Genomic DNA, 18,808 nt, shown 5'->3' with positions numbered 1-18,808 from the left:
AATTTTGGCTTCCCTATTTACATATATTAGTAGACCTGGGGAGCAGCTATAATTGCCCTTATTTCCTACAGAAGAGGGAAAAACCCACCCGTTAAATACAAATACTTTTTTACTTGTTTTTTTTCTGTAATGTAAATAGTGTGTAAGGTTTCTTTGGAAAATGTGGGGAAGTTGAGTGACTAAACCTTTAATATGAAAACAAGCCTGTGTGGAAGCTAGAGAAGCACACATATAGAGGTCTTTAGCTCTATCATGGCTGCATGTGGCCAAGCTGCATCATTGCATCCTTCTGTGTGACCTCCTAATGGGGTCTTTCTCAACTGTGTTTTTTCTTAATTACCTATATTATATGTTTTGGTTTCTAAAGGCAAATGCCACTGGAGGAGGTGGGCATGTGCAAATGGTCCAGCGAGCAATGAAACATCTTACCTACAGCTCTCTCTGCTTCCCTGAAGAAATCAAGTCAAGACATATGGAAAGCAATGAGGATATTCCATACTACTACTATCGGGATGATGGAGTTAAAGTATGGGATGCAATCAAAAGGTAAAAAGTTGAAATAATATCTGATTAAGATTTTTATTTTATTAAGTTTTTAGATAGCAGTAATATAAATAATGTAGCATAGTTGGAAAAGATGAGTTTATATAAGTCATTCTTTGTGTAGCCAATACATGTGTATTGTACTTGTCCTCTACTTTAGATAACTTCAAATTATTGCAGGGATGGATGCTATATTTCTGCAAGCTATGGTAACCATACAGCCATCTAAGTATAGATTGCAAATAGTCAAATGCTCAGACTTCTGGATGGGATGTCATCACTTCAGACAGACACGTATGCAATCTGAGGATCGTCCTGCACTTGTGTCTCTAAAGAAGGGGCAAATGATAGCTGTGGCTAAGAGGGTTTTTGTACAACTTTGAAGTATGCATCAGTTGGCCTTATTCCTGGACCAGGATGCCCTGCTCATGACCTCATAATCTCCAGACTGTTGCAATGAGGCTGCTCTTGAAGAATATTCAGAAGCTTTAACTGGTGCACAATGTAGCAATGCAGTTAATGGCACCAGTTATTCAGGGCATGTAACAACACTGCCCTGCAAGCTGCATTGGCTTTCACAGTATTTCCAAATGTAATTCATGGTGGTGGTTGTTAACTTTAAAGATCTTTTTTTTTTTGAATTTTTTTAAATTAATTTTTAAACATAAAACATAAAATACATCTTTTTAGAGCAAAGGTTTGATCCGGTATAAAACAGGTACAGTTGCTCACACTCCCTTAACCAATTCAATTCCAGATTTCAACCATTTACATCTTAAAGAAAAAAAAAGAAAATCCAATCCTGGTTTTTTATCGCACATTCTAGCATCTTATTCTAATCATTAAGCATTCTACTATATCACCCTAAATCTTAAAGTCCAAATATACACAGCTCATTCTTATATTCAATCATTTCCAAATAAACACCATTCTAGATCTTTATCATTTTAACAATCAGTATTTCATATATATTCCTTAATCCTAAAACCCATTAAATCTAATCTATATTTTACCTCTCTTAGATGACCTCTAGTATCCATAGTCTTAACATAAAATATTTTTCTCCTCTCTTAAAATCATTTCAAAATCAATTCATTTTAACATTCATTCAACATTTCCGTCTATAATTTACTACTCCCAAAATACTTTATTTTTGCTTACTTCAGGCTTGCTCTCCATTGCTAAATCTAATATTTAGCTGGTTCATGACTTAGATAGCTATTTCCCAGCGATGCTTTCCTCCACTCCTATCTCTGTTTGTTTAACTGGTTCACAGTTTTGCTTTAACTATTCTCCAGTATTATCTCCTCCACTTCCTTCTAGGTTTATTTTTTTGCTGGTTCACAACTTAATTAGCTGCTTTCCAGTGATGCTTTCCTCCACTCCTAACCTTTCTTATTTAGCTGGTTCACAGTTTGGCTGTAACTGCTCTCAACATTATCTCCTCCACTCCTCCTAAATCTATTATTAAACTGGTTCACAACTCAATTAGTTGTTTTCCAGCAATGCTTTCCTCCACTTCTACCTCTATTTGTGACTGGTTCACAACTTTATTTCAGCTGACCTCCAGAATCATGCTTTCCTCCCCTCCTAACTTTTATTTTTTGGCTGGTTCACAGCTTTGCTTTAACCTGTTCTCCAGCATCATGCTTTCCTCCACTCCTAACTCTATTTGTTGGCTGGTTTGCAGCTTTGCTTTAACTGTTCTCCAGTATCATTCTTTCCTCCACTCCTACCTCTATTTATTAAACTGGGTCACAGCTTTGCTTTAACTGTTCTCCAGGATCATGCTTTCCTCCACTCCTAACTTCATTTGTTTAGCTAGTTCATAGGATTTTATTTTAGCTATTATCCAGCTTTATGCTTTCCTCCACTCCTGCATCCATTGTTTGGCTGTTTAGTTTTAACTAATTCACAATATATTACCTATATTATTTTTCAACATATTCTCCTCCATGTCTCCTACTAATTTAGAATAAAAATGTATTATAATAAATATCTTCTCACCTACTCTCTCCTAAGCTATAAATTTCCTTTAAATTTCTCCCATTTCATACTTATTTCTTATTTTTCTATAAAAAACAACATTTTAAACCACTTTAAAATCAATTTTCTATAATTGTTTTTCTATAATTGTTAAGTCTATAGATAATGTTCCAAAGCTCATTCATTCTCTTCATACTTTTTGTAATTTATGTATAGAAATCACATTTTCCAGTCTTGAAAATCACTTTCCTCTAATTTTTAAGTCCGTAAAATACTTATTAAAAATTCAAAATTTAGAGTAAGCATTAGGACATTCAAAGATCATATTTTTCTTCAATCATTTATTCTCTTGTTTCCTAATCAAATTAATATTTATATGTTTATATAGTCAACTTCAATTAAGATAAAGGTAAAGAGAGAGAGAGAGAATGATAATAATAACAATAAGAAATAAAAAGGAGAGAGAAAGAGAAAGAAAAAAGAAAAGAATAAAGATATAACAGAAAAGATAAGAGGGGGAAAAAAATAAAGGAAAAAAAGAAAGAAAGAGAAAGAACAAAGAGAAGGAGGAAGATACCTCCTAGCATTATTCAGACATCAAATACACAGAAAACGTTACATCCGTTTTAGTCAAACTGTAATATTTTTCTTATCTTGCTACACAATATATTCAATTTTTTTCTTTCTCCAATCTGTCCAAAGATATTTCTTTTTAATTTCAATATAATCAAAGTTATAGATTCTATAAAATTAGTTCTTTTGTAATAACTGTGCATGCCCAAAATGGCGACGCTTCCCTAAGCCGCGTCCAGGAATGGGGAGTTTTTGGCGGTGTTAGGGGTCCTTTGGGGCTGCTATGATTTGGCAGCCCCAACCCCGGCTGGAGGAACTTCTTACTGCGAAGAACTGCAACGCGTCGGCATTGGCGAGGAGCTTGGGGGCTTCCCTGGCTCTCTCCCGGCTCCGACCACCTTCTGGGACTCCGAGGGTGTGCTGGGAGTCTTGGAGCAGCTGAGGACTGGTGACAGCGCCGCGGCAGCAGTGGCAGCCTTGGCGAAGAAGCTGGATGGATGGCAGGATGGTCGTGGACGGGCGATATTGGATGCCGGTGGGGAGGTACAAATGTCAAAGATTATCAAAGTGTGGAGCTTTAGAGAAGCGCAGGGCGTTGGCCCAGACTTCTGGGAGCATGCCTCTGCAGGACCCGTAAATACCCTATTGCAACCAGGGGTCGGAAGATGGAGGTATGGCAGACAGGATGACTGCTGGGGTGGCATGTATGATTTGGGGTTGAAGGGCCGGTGGATGGCCTAGGACTATTGGGCCTCCATGGAAGACCTCTCCACCCCTTCCCCCCCCTTTATGTGTGGCCCGACCATCAGCTTGTGTCCAGCCTCCTCCTACTTGTATGTGACGGGAATTCTCCCTCCCTAAAATACATCCTCCTTCAGTAAGACAGTTATCACTCTTTTTTATTGAGGGGGATCAATTCCATCTGGATTCTGCCTCTACTGAGTGATGCCAGCTGAACTCCCCTTGCCAGACGATGACCTGGATTAAATGGCCTGGACCCTGAGTGAGATGGCATTGCTTATGAATCATCTGCTATCGGAGGAGCTGGATTAATGAATCCTAGTTTCCAAGTTCATCTGGCTAGGTCACCGTGAGAGAGTGACCTAGAAATTTCCCTCCGAATGACTGAATTAACATTGTCTCCTTCCACTGCCGTGAGAGGGCAGTGGGGACCAGATTCCATCTATACTGAGATCTTTCTGCTCCAGGACTTTTTGGAACCTACCCAAATTGGCTTTCCCACCCTGGTTTATTGGATGTTTTTTGATGTATTCAGCGGCGGAGCTGCTAGCACTGCGAAATTCCCCCCTTTCGCAGGCCTGGCCCTCCACGCTATTGAGGGCTTATCTTGATGACGGGTTTTGGAGCCCCGAGAGATGGCATGCGGCAAAGAAGAGATTGAGGGGTTTTTTAAATGGGTTTTTAATCAAAATTTTAAGGGGTTCTGGGAAGACTGGGGTGGGTTAGGGGGAAATCCACCAGGGTCGAGGCTGGGCCCTGCGAGGGGGTACGGCACCAGGGATACAGGGTCGGATGTGATCCAGGGAGGGTTGTAGGTGGGAGGGGCAGATATGGGGGTGGCAGGGGGCCATATCATGTTTCGGGAGTGCGCACTCGCTACCTTCGAGCAATTGCGTGCTCCGGTCCCCAATGCCTTTCTCGTTTCCCAGGTGGCTCAGATTCTCAAGCCCTGGACCTCCGGCTGATGTTATGTAACGCCAGGTCTGTGGTAAATAAAGCCCCCCTCATTTTTGATCTTATTCAGGAGGGGGGAGCGGACCTGGTAGGTATCACGGAGACCTGGTTGGGCCCGGAAGGGGGGGTGCCCCTTGTAGAAATGTGCCCACCAGGTTTCTGGGCATTCCATCAGCCGAGGGCCCAGGGGAGGGGCGGGGGTGTGGCGGTTGTTATTAATGAAAGTCTATATCCGAGGGAGACCACTGTTCCTCAGATAGCTGGATGTGAGTCCCTCCTTGTGAAGTGGGACCGTGGGGTGCAGGTGGGTCTGCTGATTGTGTACCTGGCTCCCTGCTATGTGGCAGCGGCCCTGCCTGAGCTGCCTGATGTGATAGCCGGGGTGGCGGTTGGTACCCCCAGGCTGATGGTCATGGAGGATTTCAATCTGCCATCGGTCGGTGACACATCAATAGCAGCCAGGGAGTTTATGGCTTCCATGACGGCCTTGGACCTGACCCAGTTAGTTCGAGGCCCTACTCACACAGGGGGACACACTCTGGATCTGATTTTTGTCTCTGGTCAGTGGCAATGATCTAGAAATAGGGGATTTAGTTATGCAGCCCGTGTCATGGTCTGATCATTTGCTCCTTCGACTGGCTACCCCTCACCACAGGGAGACGGAACCGGTCAGATGGTTCCGTCCCAGGCGCTTGATGGACCCGGAGAGGATCCGGGTGGAGCTTGGGCCACTTCCTGAGGCTCTGGCCCATGACTCGACTGAAGAACTAGTGGCTGCATGGCATAGGGTGGCCACTGGGGCTTTGGACCGCGTCGTGCCTTTGTGGCCTCTGACTCAGCGCCGATCTCAATTGGCTCCTTGGTTCTCCGAAGAGCTGAGAGAGTTGAAGCGCCGGAAAAGACACCTGGAGAGCAGTTGGAGGGCTAGCCGTTCAAAATCTGACCGAACACTGGTGAGGTCTCATATTAAGACCTACCTAGTGGCAATCAAAGCGGCAAACTTTAATTATTTTTCCGCTCTGATTGGGTCTGTGGATAACCGCTCAGCCGCCCTGTTTAGGGTGACCCGCTCCCTTCTCCATACGGGAGCGCGGGAAGACCCCTTGCAGGGTAGGGCTGAGGACTTTGTGCAATATCTGCACGACAAAATCGCTCAGATTCGAGAGGGCTTGGACTCTGACTGGATGGGTTCAGATGGAATGACGGAGGCAGGTCTTGAGAATGTTAGCTGGGAGGAGTTTGACCTTGTGACTCCGGAGGACGTGGACAGGGTCTTGGGTAGGCTGAATGCGACCACATGTTTGCTGGACCCGTGTCCCTCCTGGTTGGTGCTGGCTTCCCGGGAGGTTACACGAGGCTGGCTCCTGGGGATTATTAACACTTCTTTGAGTGAGGGTTTCTTTCCCGCCACTTTGAAAGAGGCGGTGGTGAGGCCCCTCTTCAAGAAGCCTTCCCTGGACCCTGCTGTTTTATCAAATTATTGTCCTGTCTCCAACCTTCGTTTTGTGGTGAAGGTTGTTGAGAGTATGGTGGCACGACAACTTCCTCAGCACCTGGATGAAGCGGATTATCTGGATCTGTTCCAGTCAGGTTTCAGGCTTGGGTATAGCATGGAAATGGCATTGGTCACATTGGTCGATGATCTCTGGAGGACTCGGGACAGGGCTGTTCCTCTGTCCTGGTCCTGTTAGATCTCTCAGTGGCTTTTGATACCATCAACCATGGTATCATGCTGCGCCGGCTGGAGGGGTTAGGAGTGGGGGGCACCGTTATGCAGTGGTTCGCCTCCTTCCTCTCCGGCCGTACGCAATCTGTGTTGGCAGGGGGACAGAGGTCGACCCCAAGGTGCCTAGTCTGTGGGGTGCCACGGGTTGGTCCTCTCACCCCTCCTGTTCAACATTTATGTGCTGGGGGAGATCATCCATGGCTTCGGGGTGGATTTCCATCAGTACACTGATGACACTCAGCTGTACATTTCCACCCCGGGCCACCCCAATGATGCCCTTGAAGTGATGTCCCAGTGCCTGGAAGCCGTACGGATCTGGATGGGGAGGAACAAGCTCAGACTTAACCCTTCCAAGACCGAGGGGCTGTGGTTTCTGGCGTCCTGTCATAGTCAGTGGATGGAGTCAACACTGACTATTGGGGCTGAGATCTTGACCCCCTCAGAGAGGGCTCACAACTTGGGTGTCCTCCTGGACTCGGAGCTGTCCTTGGAGGATCATCTGATGGCTGTGGCCAGGGGGGCTTTCTATCAGGTTCGCCTGATTTACCAGTTGCATCCCTTTTATTTTATTTATTTATTTTTTTAATTTGATTTATATGCTGCCCTTCTCCGGAGACTCAGGGCGGCTTACAATGTGTTAAGCAATAGCCTTCATACTTTTGTATATTTATACAAAGTCAGCTTATTGCCCCCACAAACTGGGTCCTCATTTCACCTACCTTAGAAAGGATGGAAGGCTGAGTCAACCTTGAACCTTGGAGACATTTGAACCAGCAGTAAATTGCAGGCAGCTGTGTTAATAACAGGGTGCTTAGACCACTGTACTATCAAGGCTCTGGATCGGGACTCCTTACGCACAGTCACTCACGCCCTCGTCACTTCCCGTCTGGACTATTGTAACACTCCCTACATGGGGCTCCCCTTGAAGAGCACCCAGAGGCTCCAACTGGTCCAGAATGCGTCCGTGTGGGTAATTATGGGAGTGACCCGACGCTCCCATGTAACACCGCTCCTGTGCAAGCTGCACTGGCTCCTGGTGGTCTTCTGGGTGCGATTCAAGGTGTTGGTTGCCACCTTTAAAGCGCTCCATGGCATGGGCCCTGGCATGGACCGCCTTCTGCTACCGATAGCCTCCCATTGACTGATAGGCTCCCACAGAGAGGGGCTCCTCCGGGTGCCGTCAGCTAGACAATGCCGGCTGACGACCCCCAGGGGGGGAGCATTCTCTGTGGGGGCCCCTACCCTCTGGAATGAGCTGCCCTCGGAGATTCGTAGGATTACCGACCTGTGTACCTTTCGCCGTGCCCTAAAAACATTACTATTCCAACAAGCAGAGCTGGCCTAAATAATAATAATATTTTTACTTTTTTAATGGGTTGTTTTATTAGAATTTTCAGCCAATTGATTTAATTGTTTTAACTTGTTTTTAATTTTTCTATTGTCATGGTTTTATTTCTGGCTGTACACTGCCCTGAGTCCTTCGGGAGAAGGGCGGTATAGAAATTCAATAAAATAAATAAATAAATAAACTATTCCATATATGGTATCATCATGTCTTCTTCTGTTGCTATGCCCTTTCCTTTTGTTGCTGCGCCCATTAATTCAATTTTCATTATTTCAGTCAATTTCTTCTTTCTGGACATCAATAAATTCTCAAGTAGACAGATTATATATCTCCAAAGTCAAGCATCCTAAATTTTTTCTCAAAGTAATCCAGTTTGAGTAACAAGACACAAAGTTTCTCCTTCAAACAACAAGCAATCCACAATTTTCACTTTCACTTCTCAGCTGGCAACCATTTTGTCCATCTCCGTTTGTCTTTTCTCCTTGCTTTGAAAAGTTCCTATTTGCTTCCTCCTCTCTTTTTTCTCTCTTGAAAAGTAATCCATTCTCATTAACAACATCAAAAAAAATGCCAAATTTTGTTGTAGAATGATTCCCAAGCAATCAGTAAATTCTATAGTCCATCAACGGGTGTTTTCCTTTTATTGTTTATTTTAAATCCTTTTGCCCCGATAGTTCTTAGCTGCTATTAAGGCTAGGGCACACTTGTTAACATCCATCATTTAAAGGCTGTTCCCGCCTGGGTTTAAATCCACTCACCCAGCTTTCAAACACCTTGCTCTGTTCTCTGCTTCTCCTCCTGCACATCGCTTGTCCTGGTTGCTGCAGTCTCGAGGCAGCTGCCTTGGCTGCCGCTCCCACCGCTGCCAGTGCAGAGGGCAATCCTCTGGTCCTGAAGAACCTGCCCATTCCTCTCAGCCATCTGAGGGGTCCCTCTCTAACCTCCTGTCCCTACAGGACAGGATAGGTTTATAGACCTGCCGGCGGCGGCTTGACAGATGGGGTTTTCGCGGGGCTCCTAGGAGCCCCGCTAATTTCCTGTCTGAATCACCGCAGCGCCAACCGGAAATCCAACCTTAAAGATCTTGATGGCTTGTGACTAGGTTAGTTACGGGACCATGTTCCCCAATTATCTTTATCCTTCATACATAGGCAGAAGGATAATGCTATGGATAATGTCAGCTAAGAAGGATTGAGTGGTGGGACCCAAAAGGGGAGTTCTTTGGACGATTGTCTATCTCAGATTAGATTGACTTTCATAAGGCCTTACAAATTTAATTTTAAGACCCAGCTTGGGTCCTGGATATGTGACAAAGCTTATTTTTTTCGTTGTGTTGGTATATATTTGACGGATGCCTGACAGCTATGTGTTTTAGTTTTTATATTTATTTATTTGTTCAACTTGTATGCTGCCTTTCTCCGAAGACTCAAGGCGGCTTACAATGCATTTAAAAACCATATATAAAACATTAAAAGTTAAACCATTAAAAACAGTTAAAACCCATTCACACCATTCATGGCCGGATCTCGCCAGATCGCAACAGCGAGATCAACGGCCACAGGCCTGCCGGAAGAGCCAGGTCTTCACCACTTTTTGGAAGGCTTTTAGGGTGGGGATGGCCCGGACCTCAGGAGGTAACTGGTTCCAGAATGCTGGGGCAGCCACAGAGAAGGCCCAACTCTGTGGGCCCGCCAGCCGGCATTGTTTAGCTGACAGGACCCTGAGGAGACCAACTCTGTGGGATCGTACCGGTCTCTGGGAGCTATGCGGTAGAAGGCGGTCTTGAAGATACCCTGGCCCTGAGCCATGTAGGGCTTTAAAGGTAATAACCAACACCTTGAATTGTGACCGGAGACCAATAGGGAGCCAGTGCAGCTCACGGAGAATTGGTGTAATGTGGGTGTACCTAGGTACACCCACGACAGCTCTCGCGGCTGCGTTCTGGACCAACTGTAGTCTCCGAAAACTTTTCAAGGGTAGCCCCATGTAGTTTCCAGTCCGGTAACCCTAATCCTCCTTTCTTCCGGGTATCTTGCAAGCATTTTATTTTAATTCTGGCCTTCTTCCCCTGCCAAATATACTTTGCTATCATTTTATCGAAGTCTTTGAAGAAATCCTTTCCTGGCCAAATCGGAGTTACTTGGAAGAGGTATACCAGTCTGGGTAGTATATTCATTTTAAGGGATGCAATTTTCCCTAAGAATGATAATTGTAGTTTGCTCCATGTTTCCAAATTTTTTTTAATCTGTTTTGTTAATTTAGTATAATTATCCTCTCTAATTGATGTTGCTTTATTGGTGAACCAAATTCCCAAATACTTTACTTTCTTTGCTATTTGTATTCTTAAATTATCCTCTAATTCTTTCTCCTGTGCCTTTGTCAAATTCTTCGTTAATACTTTTGTTTTTTGTTTATTGATTTTGAGACCGGCCACTCTTCCATATTCCTCTATCTTCCCTAACAATTTGGTTCCTGTTGTTTCTCGTTGTTCCACGATAAACACTATATCGTCAGCGAAGGCTTGCAGTTTATACTCCTCTTTTTTTATTCTCAGACCTTTTATTTCTTTGTCTTTCCTAATTTCATTTAATAAGATTTCGAGGGATATTATAAAGAATAATGGGGATAGAGGACATCCTTGTCTCACTCCCTTTGATATCTCAAATTTTTCTCTCATATCCCCATTGATCATAATTTTGGCTGTTTGGGAGGAGTATATTTTCCTAATCATGTTTAAAAATTTATCACCAAATTCCTTCGCCTCCAATTGTAATATAAGAAAATTCCAATGTAAGTTATCGAATGCCTTCTGCACGTCCAGGAAAATTAGGGCCAATTGTTTGTCTAATTTTTTCTCATAGTATTCAAGGACGTTAATGATTGTTCTCATATTATTTTTGATCTGTCTTCTTGGAACAAAACCATTTTGGTCTGAGTGGATGTATTTATGAATAATTGTTTTCAGTCTCTGCGTAATGACCAGCATGAACAGCTTGTAATCCACATTTAACAATGATATTGGCCTATAGTTTTGGATTTGTGTGGGATCAGTATCTTCTTTTGGGATAAGTGTAATTATGGTTTCAGCCCAGGAATTAGGAGTTTTTGCTTCTAAGAGTGCATCATTGAAAACTTGGAGTAGGAACTCATCCATTCGGTTCTGACACTTTTTATAGAATTCTGTTGGCATGCCATCTGGTCCGGGAGTTTAATTGTTTTTTTGTTTTTTCCTTGCCTCCAACAATTCAGTCATAGTGATTGGTCTATTTAATAATTCTTTGTGTGGAAACTTCCGGCGGTGACGTAGGGTCGTGGCGGCACAGGAGAGAACGCTCTCTCTCTCGTGTCGGATTTCTGAGTGTTTGGTGCCTTTTTTCGCAAGCGACCGATCTTGGAGAGATCGGGAATAAGGAGGGGAAACTTCGGGGGAGGTGAAGAGAGGTGCAATCTCTCGCCGCACCGCGAGGATCCCTCATTCCAGGCTCGGAAGAAGCCGGCGGGTGCGACGAGCGCAGCTGGCCCGGAGGCCCGACGAGCTGATTGAAACCATCGGGAGCGGAGGAGTGAGTACAGTGCAAGATCGTGGAGAGTGAGCAGAAAGCAAGAACCAATAATTTGGAATAATTTGATGCAAATTGAGGAGAGAGTATTTTTCCGGAGGGGTAGCGTGAAAAGAGAAGATCTCAGAGTGTGAACGGGCGGCAACTGTAGAGGTGAGCAGAAAGGAAGAGGACAGAACATAGATCAGCAGAGAAAGAATAAAAAAAAACTATTAAGACAGCGAAAACGGGTGAGAAGAAGTGGATTTAAACTGCGGACACTTGAAGAAGAATAGACATTTTTTGTAACCTCCCCTTTGGGCTGCCCTAATGGAAGGAGAGAGGTAGTTTGGCAAAATAAAAACTGCAAACTGTGACTGTGCAGATTAGAGGTCGCCATATTGAAACAGGAAAAGACTCCAGTGTAAAAAAAAAAAGAGAGACTTGCTTTTTCCTTCGTCGAAGATATAAAAAACGAGGCCCATAGAACATTTGAAATATATTGCTCATATATAGTCCCTTTTTATTTAGACTTGGATAATTGTTACTGATTGTTATAGATAAAATAGATAATTGCTATTGATATTTATTGGATATTTATTTATTTATTTACTTATTTATTGGAATTAATTAAGAATTATATATAATTAAGAATTATAGCGTAATCTGCTCTTAATTTAAGTACTATAAGTATTATTTTTATTAACTGATTATTAATTATTGAATACTAAATATTAAGTATTAAGAACTGATTGATTGAATAAGTCCTTGATTAATTAAGTTGCATATTTATATATATTTATACATATAGTAATATTTATATTCCTATTTTATATTATATTTATATTTACATCTCTGCCACATTTTTATGAAGTATTTTATAGAGGTAATTAATTATTTAATTATTTAAAGACTATTTAAAGAAATCCGCTTAAAGGAAAGAGATTAAGTGAGTGAGAGATTATTGTATTGAATTTTTTATGAGAGAAAAGAAAAGAGAGAGAAAGAAAGTATACCAAATTTGGATGGTGATTTGGGAGAAAGTTGATAAAATATTGCTGATGCAACATAGAATTTTGAAAGAGATGACGAGCACTACCACAGCAACGTTGAAGACTGGGAAGAAGATAACATCACTCTTAGCAGGAACAACAGCCTCCCCAGTGTCACAGAAAACTTTGGAAGGAATGTTTGCGTCAGAGAAACAACCCAGCACACCCAATATGCCAACAATGCAAGCCACATTAATAACAATCCAAGAAACCATGGCCAAAATGCAAGAATGTATGACCAGAAACCACGAGCAATCCAGAAAGGATATGGACGAGGTAAAGAGAGAAGTAAAGAACGATATTCAAAAAATTGACGAAAAAATGGATTTGATACAAGAAATTATTCAAAAAAATGACCAAAGGATAAAAGAAATAAAACAAAAAACGGAATTGACAGAAGAAAAACTGGAGGCACTGGATACAAGAATGACAGGATTAAACAAGGAACTTGAGAACACAATGGTGCAGCTGGAAATGGAAAAAGCGGCATTTTACCTGCGTTTCCAAAATGTGGCGGAAGAGAGGGACGAGGATTTGACGATGATAATGGCAGAAATGATTGCTGAGGCGCTTCAAAGAGAAAAGGACGAAATAATAAATGAACTTGATGAAGTGTACCGGGTCCATACAAATTACGCCCGACAAAACAAACTTCCCCGGGAGGTGCACATAAGATTCGTAAGAAGAAAGGTGAGGGATATCGTATACAAAATAACAAAGGACGAACCTATGTTCTATAAAAATAAAGAAATAATTATGCTAAAACAAATTCCCAAAAGGATAAGAGTCCTACGAAAGGACTATTGGTTCCTGGCCACATTGCTAAATAGGAGATATATACCCTTTAGATGGACGACGCCGGAAGGGATGTTAGTAACGTGGCAGGGAAAGAAAATAAAGGTGGACTCGCAGAGTAAGGCAAGGGAATTATACGACCAAATGACGGGCAGTGAGGCAACAAACGGTAGTAAAGAAGAGGGAGGAAGGAATATTAAAGGAAACAGAGGCGGGAACGTGAAAAAACTCCCCCACAAGGAGGAAAAGAAGACGAATGAGAGACACAAGAGGAAGGAGGAATGCAAACGAGAGGCAAAAAAAAGGAACAGGAAGAAACAAAGAAAAAACAACAGGAAAGTCAGTAAAAAATGGAAAGAACTCTAAAAATTCTATCAGTAAATGTAAATAGACTCAACTCGCCATCCAAATGAAACCAAATTTTTTTAAAAATTGTGAAACAAGAATTAGATATAGTGTGCCTCCAGGAGGTACACATAAGAAAACAAGATATAAAATATATACAATATAAGAAATTAGGTACAGCATACTCATCATTGGCAGAAGAAGAAAAAAAAAGGAGTAGTGGTATACGTTAAGGAAGGAATAGATAGCAATATATGTGGATACCGAAAGTAGAATAGTGATGATAGAGCTAAAACTGGATTTCAAAAATATATTGTTAGTAGTAATATATGCCCCAAACAGTAAACAATTAGAATTCTATAAAAAAGTGCACGAGAAAATTATGGATCAAAAAATGGAAAATGTGTGTCTGATTGGCGACTTCAATGCGATTTTTGATGCAAGAAAAGATTATAAATGTGTCCAGCAAAATAAAAATAAGAAAAATGTACTGCCCAGAACCTTTATAGATATGGTGGAAGAATTAAATATGATAGATGGCTGGAGATTTTATAACCCTGAAATTAGAAATTTTACATATTATTTGAATCCACATAAGTCTTGGTCTAGGTTGGATATGGCATGGGTATCCAGTATATTAATGACAGAAATAGAAGCGGTAGAAATCCTATCAAACGATTGGGCGGATCACAACCCAATAATGATGACATGGAAGGGGCAGCAGAAAAGGAAAAATAGATGGACAATGAATACACAGTTGATGAAAGAAAAAGAGTATAAGAATTATATGGAAAAGGAGTTAGAATTGTTTTACAAGGAAAACACAAAACAACACACCTCCCTACAAAATTTATGGGACACAACTAAGGCGTATGTAAGAGGCCTTACAATAGCATATAATGCAAAAAGGAGAAAAGAGAGAAAAAGAATACAATAAAATACGAGAAGAAATTAAAAATTGGGAAAGTAAATTGCAAGGAAATCCAGGGGATGAACAAATAAGGGTAAAATGGATAGCGGCAAAACACAAGCTGAACATATTAGAGCAAGGGAAATACGCAATTACTTTAAGATATATAAGGCAGAACTACTTTCAGCACACAAACAAACCAGGGAGGTGGTTGGCATACAGACTGAGGAAGGAAAAGGAAAAAAAAAAAACAATTCAGAAGTTACAAGATGAAGAGGGAAGGATCCATCAGAGACTAGAGAAAAAAAAGGAGATAGTAGTCCAATATTATCAAAAACTCTATGAGAAGGACATAGTAACAACGGAGGAAATTGAACAGTATTTAAAAGGAGAGGGAGTGCAAGTACTAACAGAGGAAGAAAAAGAACTATTAGATAAAGAGATTACAATAGGGGAATTAAAAGAAGTGCTGAAGAGACAGAAAAATAATAAAACTCCGGGGACCGATGGTCTTCCAACGGAGTTTTACAAAACATTTGGGGAATCATTAAATGGAATCTTATTAGAAACATACAATGAAGCGCTGATGGAGGCAAAATTACCAAACACATGGAAAGAGGCGTATATATCCCTAATACCAAAAGAAGGGGCAGATACCACATTAACAAAAAACTATAGGCCGATCTCTTTGTTGAATACCGATTACAAAATCTTCATGTGTATAATTGCCAATAGGTTGAAAAAAATATTACATAACAAAATACAACAGGACCAAAATGGCTTCTTGCCCACAAGACAGATAAGAAATAACTTAAGGATGGTAATGGATGTTTTGGAATATTACGAGGTGCATCCAGAGAGACAGGTAGCTCTGATCTTTCTGGATGCACAAAAAGCATTTGACCAAGTAAACTGGCAATTTATGAAACAACAAATCAAAACAATGAATTTTGGAGAGAAATTTACTAAAATGATAACATCAATATACCAGAACCAAAAAGCAAGTATTTTGATAAATGGAGAGCCAACAAATTTTTTTGGAATAAATAAAGGAGTAAGGCAGGGATGCCTGCTATCATCCCTACTTTTTATTTTAACTTTGGAAAACCTGCTAATTAGAATTAGGGCAAATAAAGAAATACAAGGATTAAAGATCAAGAGAGAGGAGTACAAGGTCCAAGCTTTCGCTGATGACCTTGTCTTCTTTATAGAAAACCCAACAGAAACAACCCCGAAATTATTAAAAGAGATTGGAGAATTTGGAAAAGTAGCAGGTCTAAAAATTAATAAGGAAAAGACAAATATGATAACAAAAAATATGACAACAAAACAAGTAGAGAAATTAGTAAAAGTTTCAGGATTACAGGCAGTTAAAAAAGTGAAATATCCGGGGATACATTTGACGGCTAGAACCATAACAATAAAACAAGATAATTATGAACCTTTAGTTCAAAAAATAAAAGAGGATTTAGAGAAATGGGGGAAATTAAGACTATCTTTGTTGGGGAGGATAACAGCAATAAAATCAAACATACTGCCAAGACTCCTTTATTTATTCCAAACAATTCCGATAAAATTGGACAAGAAATTTTTTGATAATTTGGATAAAATAACCACAAAATTTGTGTGGGAAGGGAAAAAATCAAGAATAAAACTAAATATATTGCAAAATGATAAAATCAGAGGTGGATTTGGTTTCCCGGCATGGCAAAAATACTACAAGGCTGCAAGTTTACTTTGGATCAAGGAATGGATAACCTTGGATAATCAAAGGTTGTTAAACTTGGAGGGACATGACCTGATGAAGGGTTGGCATGCCTTTATTTGGAACACAGGGAATAAAATATATAAACACTTCAATAACCACACTATTAGGAAATCTTTAATTAATACATGGCAACAAATCCGGCACAATACATGAAAATTCCTGGCTGGCTATCGACAATAGAAGCAATAACCCATCCCAATATACTATCTAAACAAAAAATATTAAGATATAGAGAAATATTAGATAGACAGGGGAATCTGAAAACTAGAGAAGAATTAAAGGAACAAGGAATAGCAATAGACTGGTGGCCATACTCACAAATAAAGATAAGATATAGGAAGGATCAGGAGGAGGGAGGAATAGATTTAAAACGAAACCGATTAGACAAATTATTAGAATCCAAAGAAGGGAAGTTAATTTTGAAAATTTACAAATATTTACTCGAATATGATCTGGCAGAAGAATTGGTTAAAGGGCAGATGATAGCCTGGGCGAGGAACATCGGACACAGTATATAACTAGAAGAACGGGAAAGAGCATGGGAAAATAACTATACCATGACAAAATCGGTAGCTTACAAAGAAAATGATTATAAAATGTGGTATCGATGGTATCTGGCCCCTGCACGGTTAGCAAAAATGTATTCTTTTTTTTTTATATATAATTTTTATTAATATATTCTATACACTAATACACAAATAAAATATACAATCCTGCCACCATGGTATAATATGATTACATTGTCCATAAGTATAAAATTATTCCTTTATACATACATATTTGCCACCATATATATATACATCATCATATATCTATTCTATCCCACCTTTTCTGGACCCAATCGTACCATACTTTCCAACTGTTATAAAATTCTGAATCTTTTTTACCATTGATCAATCTAGTTAGTCTATCTGATTCCGCACACTCATTAATTTTATATATTATTTTCAAATCTATCGGCAAGTATTGATTTTTCCACTCCTGCGCATACGCTAATCTTGCTGCAGTGATAATGTGGATCAACAAGAACCATATATCTGATTTAACATTCAAAGGTTTTGTCCCCAATAGGAAAGTCTCAGGTCTTAATTCCAAATTAATCTGTGTAATTTCCAAAATCCATTGCCGTATTTTTTTCCAATATTTAACCGCCTGCGGGCAGGTCCACCATTGGTGAAAATAGGTTCCATTGCTGTAACCGCACTTCCAACAGCAGGCAGATGTCCCGGGAAACATTTTAGCTAATCTCGCCGGGGGTAGATGCCACCGGTAGATCATTTTATATATGTTTTCTTTATATGAGGAGGCCATGGTTAATTTCATATTTTTCAACCAAATCTGTTCCCATTGCTGGAAGTCAAGGGGATATCCAAAATTTCGCCCCCATGCTATCATACAATCCTTCACTACATCCTGTCCTATCTGCAGAGACAATAAATATGCATAACATTTAGATAATATCCCTTTCCCTCCTTCTAATAAGATCTTATCCAATTCTTGTCTTTTACGGTAGATTCCTTCACTATGTAAATCTTTTTTATACCTGGAGTGCACTTGAGAATAAGACCACCAGTCTATTTTATATCCTTGAAGATTTAATAATTCTCGTGACTTCGGATTACCCTGAACATCCAAGAAACCTTCATAGGTCAAGGTTTTCTCCCCTTTATACAATGTCGGGTAAACCTGAGCTTCCTGCACCGAAATCCAACATGGAACTTTTGAATATACTCTTCTTCTAACCTTTTCCCAAGTGTACCCAAGCGTCCTACGTAAATAGTGATCATCAAAGTGTCTAGGGTGGCCGGATGCTCCCGGCCATAGAAAATAGTGCCAGCCATGTTGAAGACCGGCTCCCTCAAATGTCAAAAGTCGTCTCTTTTGTAGGACCATCCATTCTTTCACCCAAATCAAGTTCGCTGCTTGGTGATAGAGCTCCCAATTTGGGAGTCCAAATCCTCCTCTATTTTTGGGTTCTTGTAACATTTTAAGTCTAATCTGCGGCCTCTTTCCCTGCCAGATAAATTTAGATATACTCCTATCCAAATTTGTAAAAAACTCTTTATTCAACCTTACCGGGGCTGTTGCCTTTGCATCTGAGTCATATTTTTCACTAGGATTTTAGTTTTTTCTTCATTCATCTTTAACCCCGCTACCTTCCCATACTCTCTAATCAAACATAATAATTTCAGGCCCGAGTCCAGTGGTTGATCCAAGATAAATACAAGATCGTCTGCATAAGCCTGAACTTTAACTTCCTCCTGCCTAATCTTCATTCCTCTTACTTCCGTGTTTCCTCTCACTTCTCTAAGCAGGGGCTCTAAAGTTAATACAAATAGCAATGGGGAAAGGGGACATCCCTGTCTTGTACCTCTACGAATTTGAATTCTCTCCGTCTCCTCTCCATCTATGAGAACTCTTGCAGTCTGCTCCCGGTAGATAGCTCGAATTGCCCGAATAAAATTCCCACCAAACTCCATATATTCCAATTGAGAAATCATAAATTCCCAACTGATTCTGTCAAACGCCTT

At 40.7% G+C, this 18,808-nt stretch overlaps 1 protein-coding gene across 5 annotated transcripts in view; it reads left to right on the top strand.

Annotated features, from left to right (window-relative positions):
- Nucleotides 1–18,808, top strand: part of ALOX5 (arachidonate 5-lipoxygenase) — a 207,141-nt gene that overhangs the window by 147,333 nt on the left and 41,000 nt on the right. For all 5 annotated transcript variants that reach the window (XM_034409895.3, XM_034409894.3, XM_034409897.2 and 2 more), the window contains one exon: nucleotides 368–546. In XM_034409895.3, coding sequence (XP_034265786.1) covers nucleotides 368–546 — 179 coding nt within the window. The remainder of the gene's footprint in view (nucleotides 1–367; nucleotides 547–18,808) is intronic.

Source organism: Pantherophis guttatus, chromosome 3, assembly GCF_059756535.1.
Source record: "Pantherophis guttatus breed Tessera chromosome 3, ASM5975653v1, whole genome shotgun sequence".
Lineage (NCBI taxonomy): Eukaryota > Metazoa > Chordata > Lepidosauria > Squamata > Colubridae > Pantherophis > Pantherophis guttatus.
The sequence above is the reverse complement of the archived record's forward strand: the minus strand, read 5'-3'. Positions and strand labels throughout refer to the sequence as shown.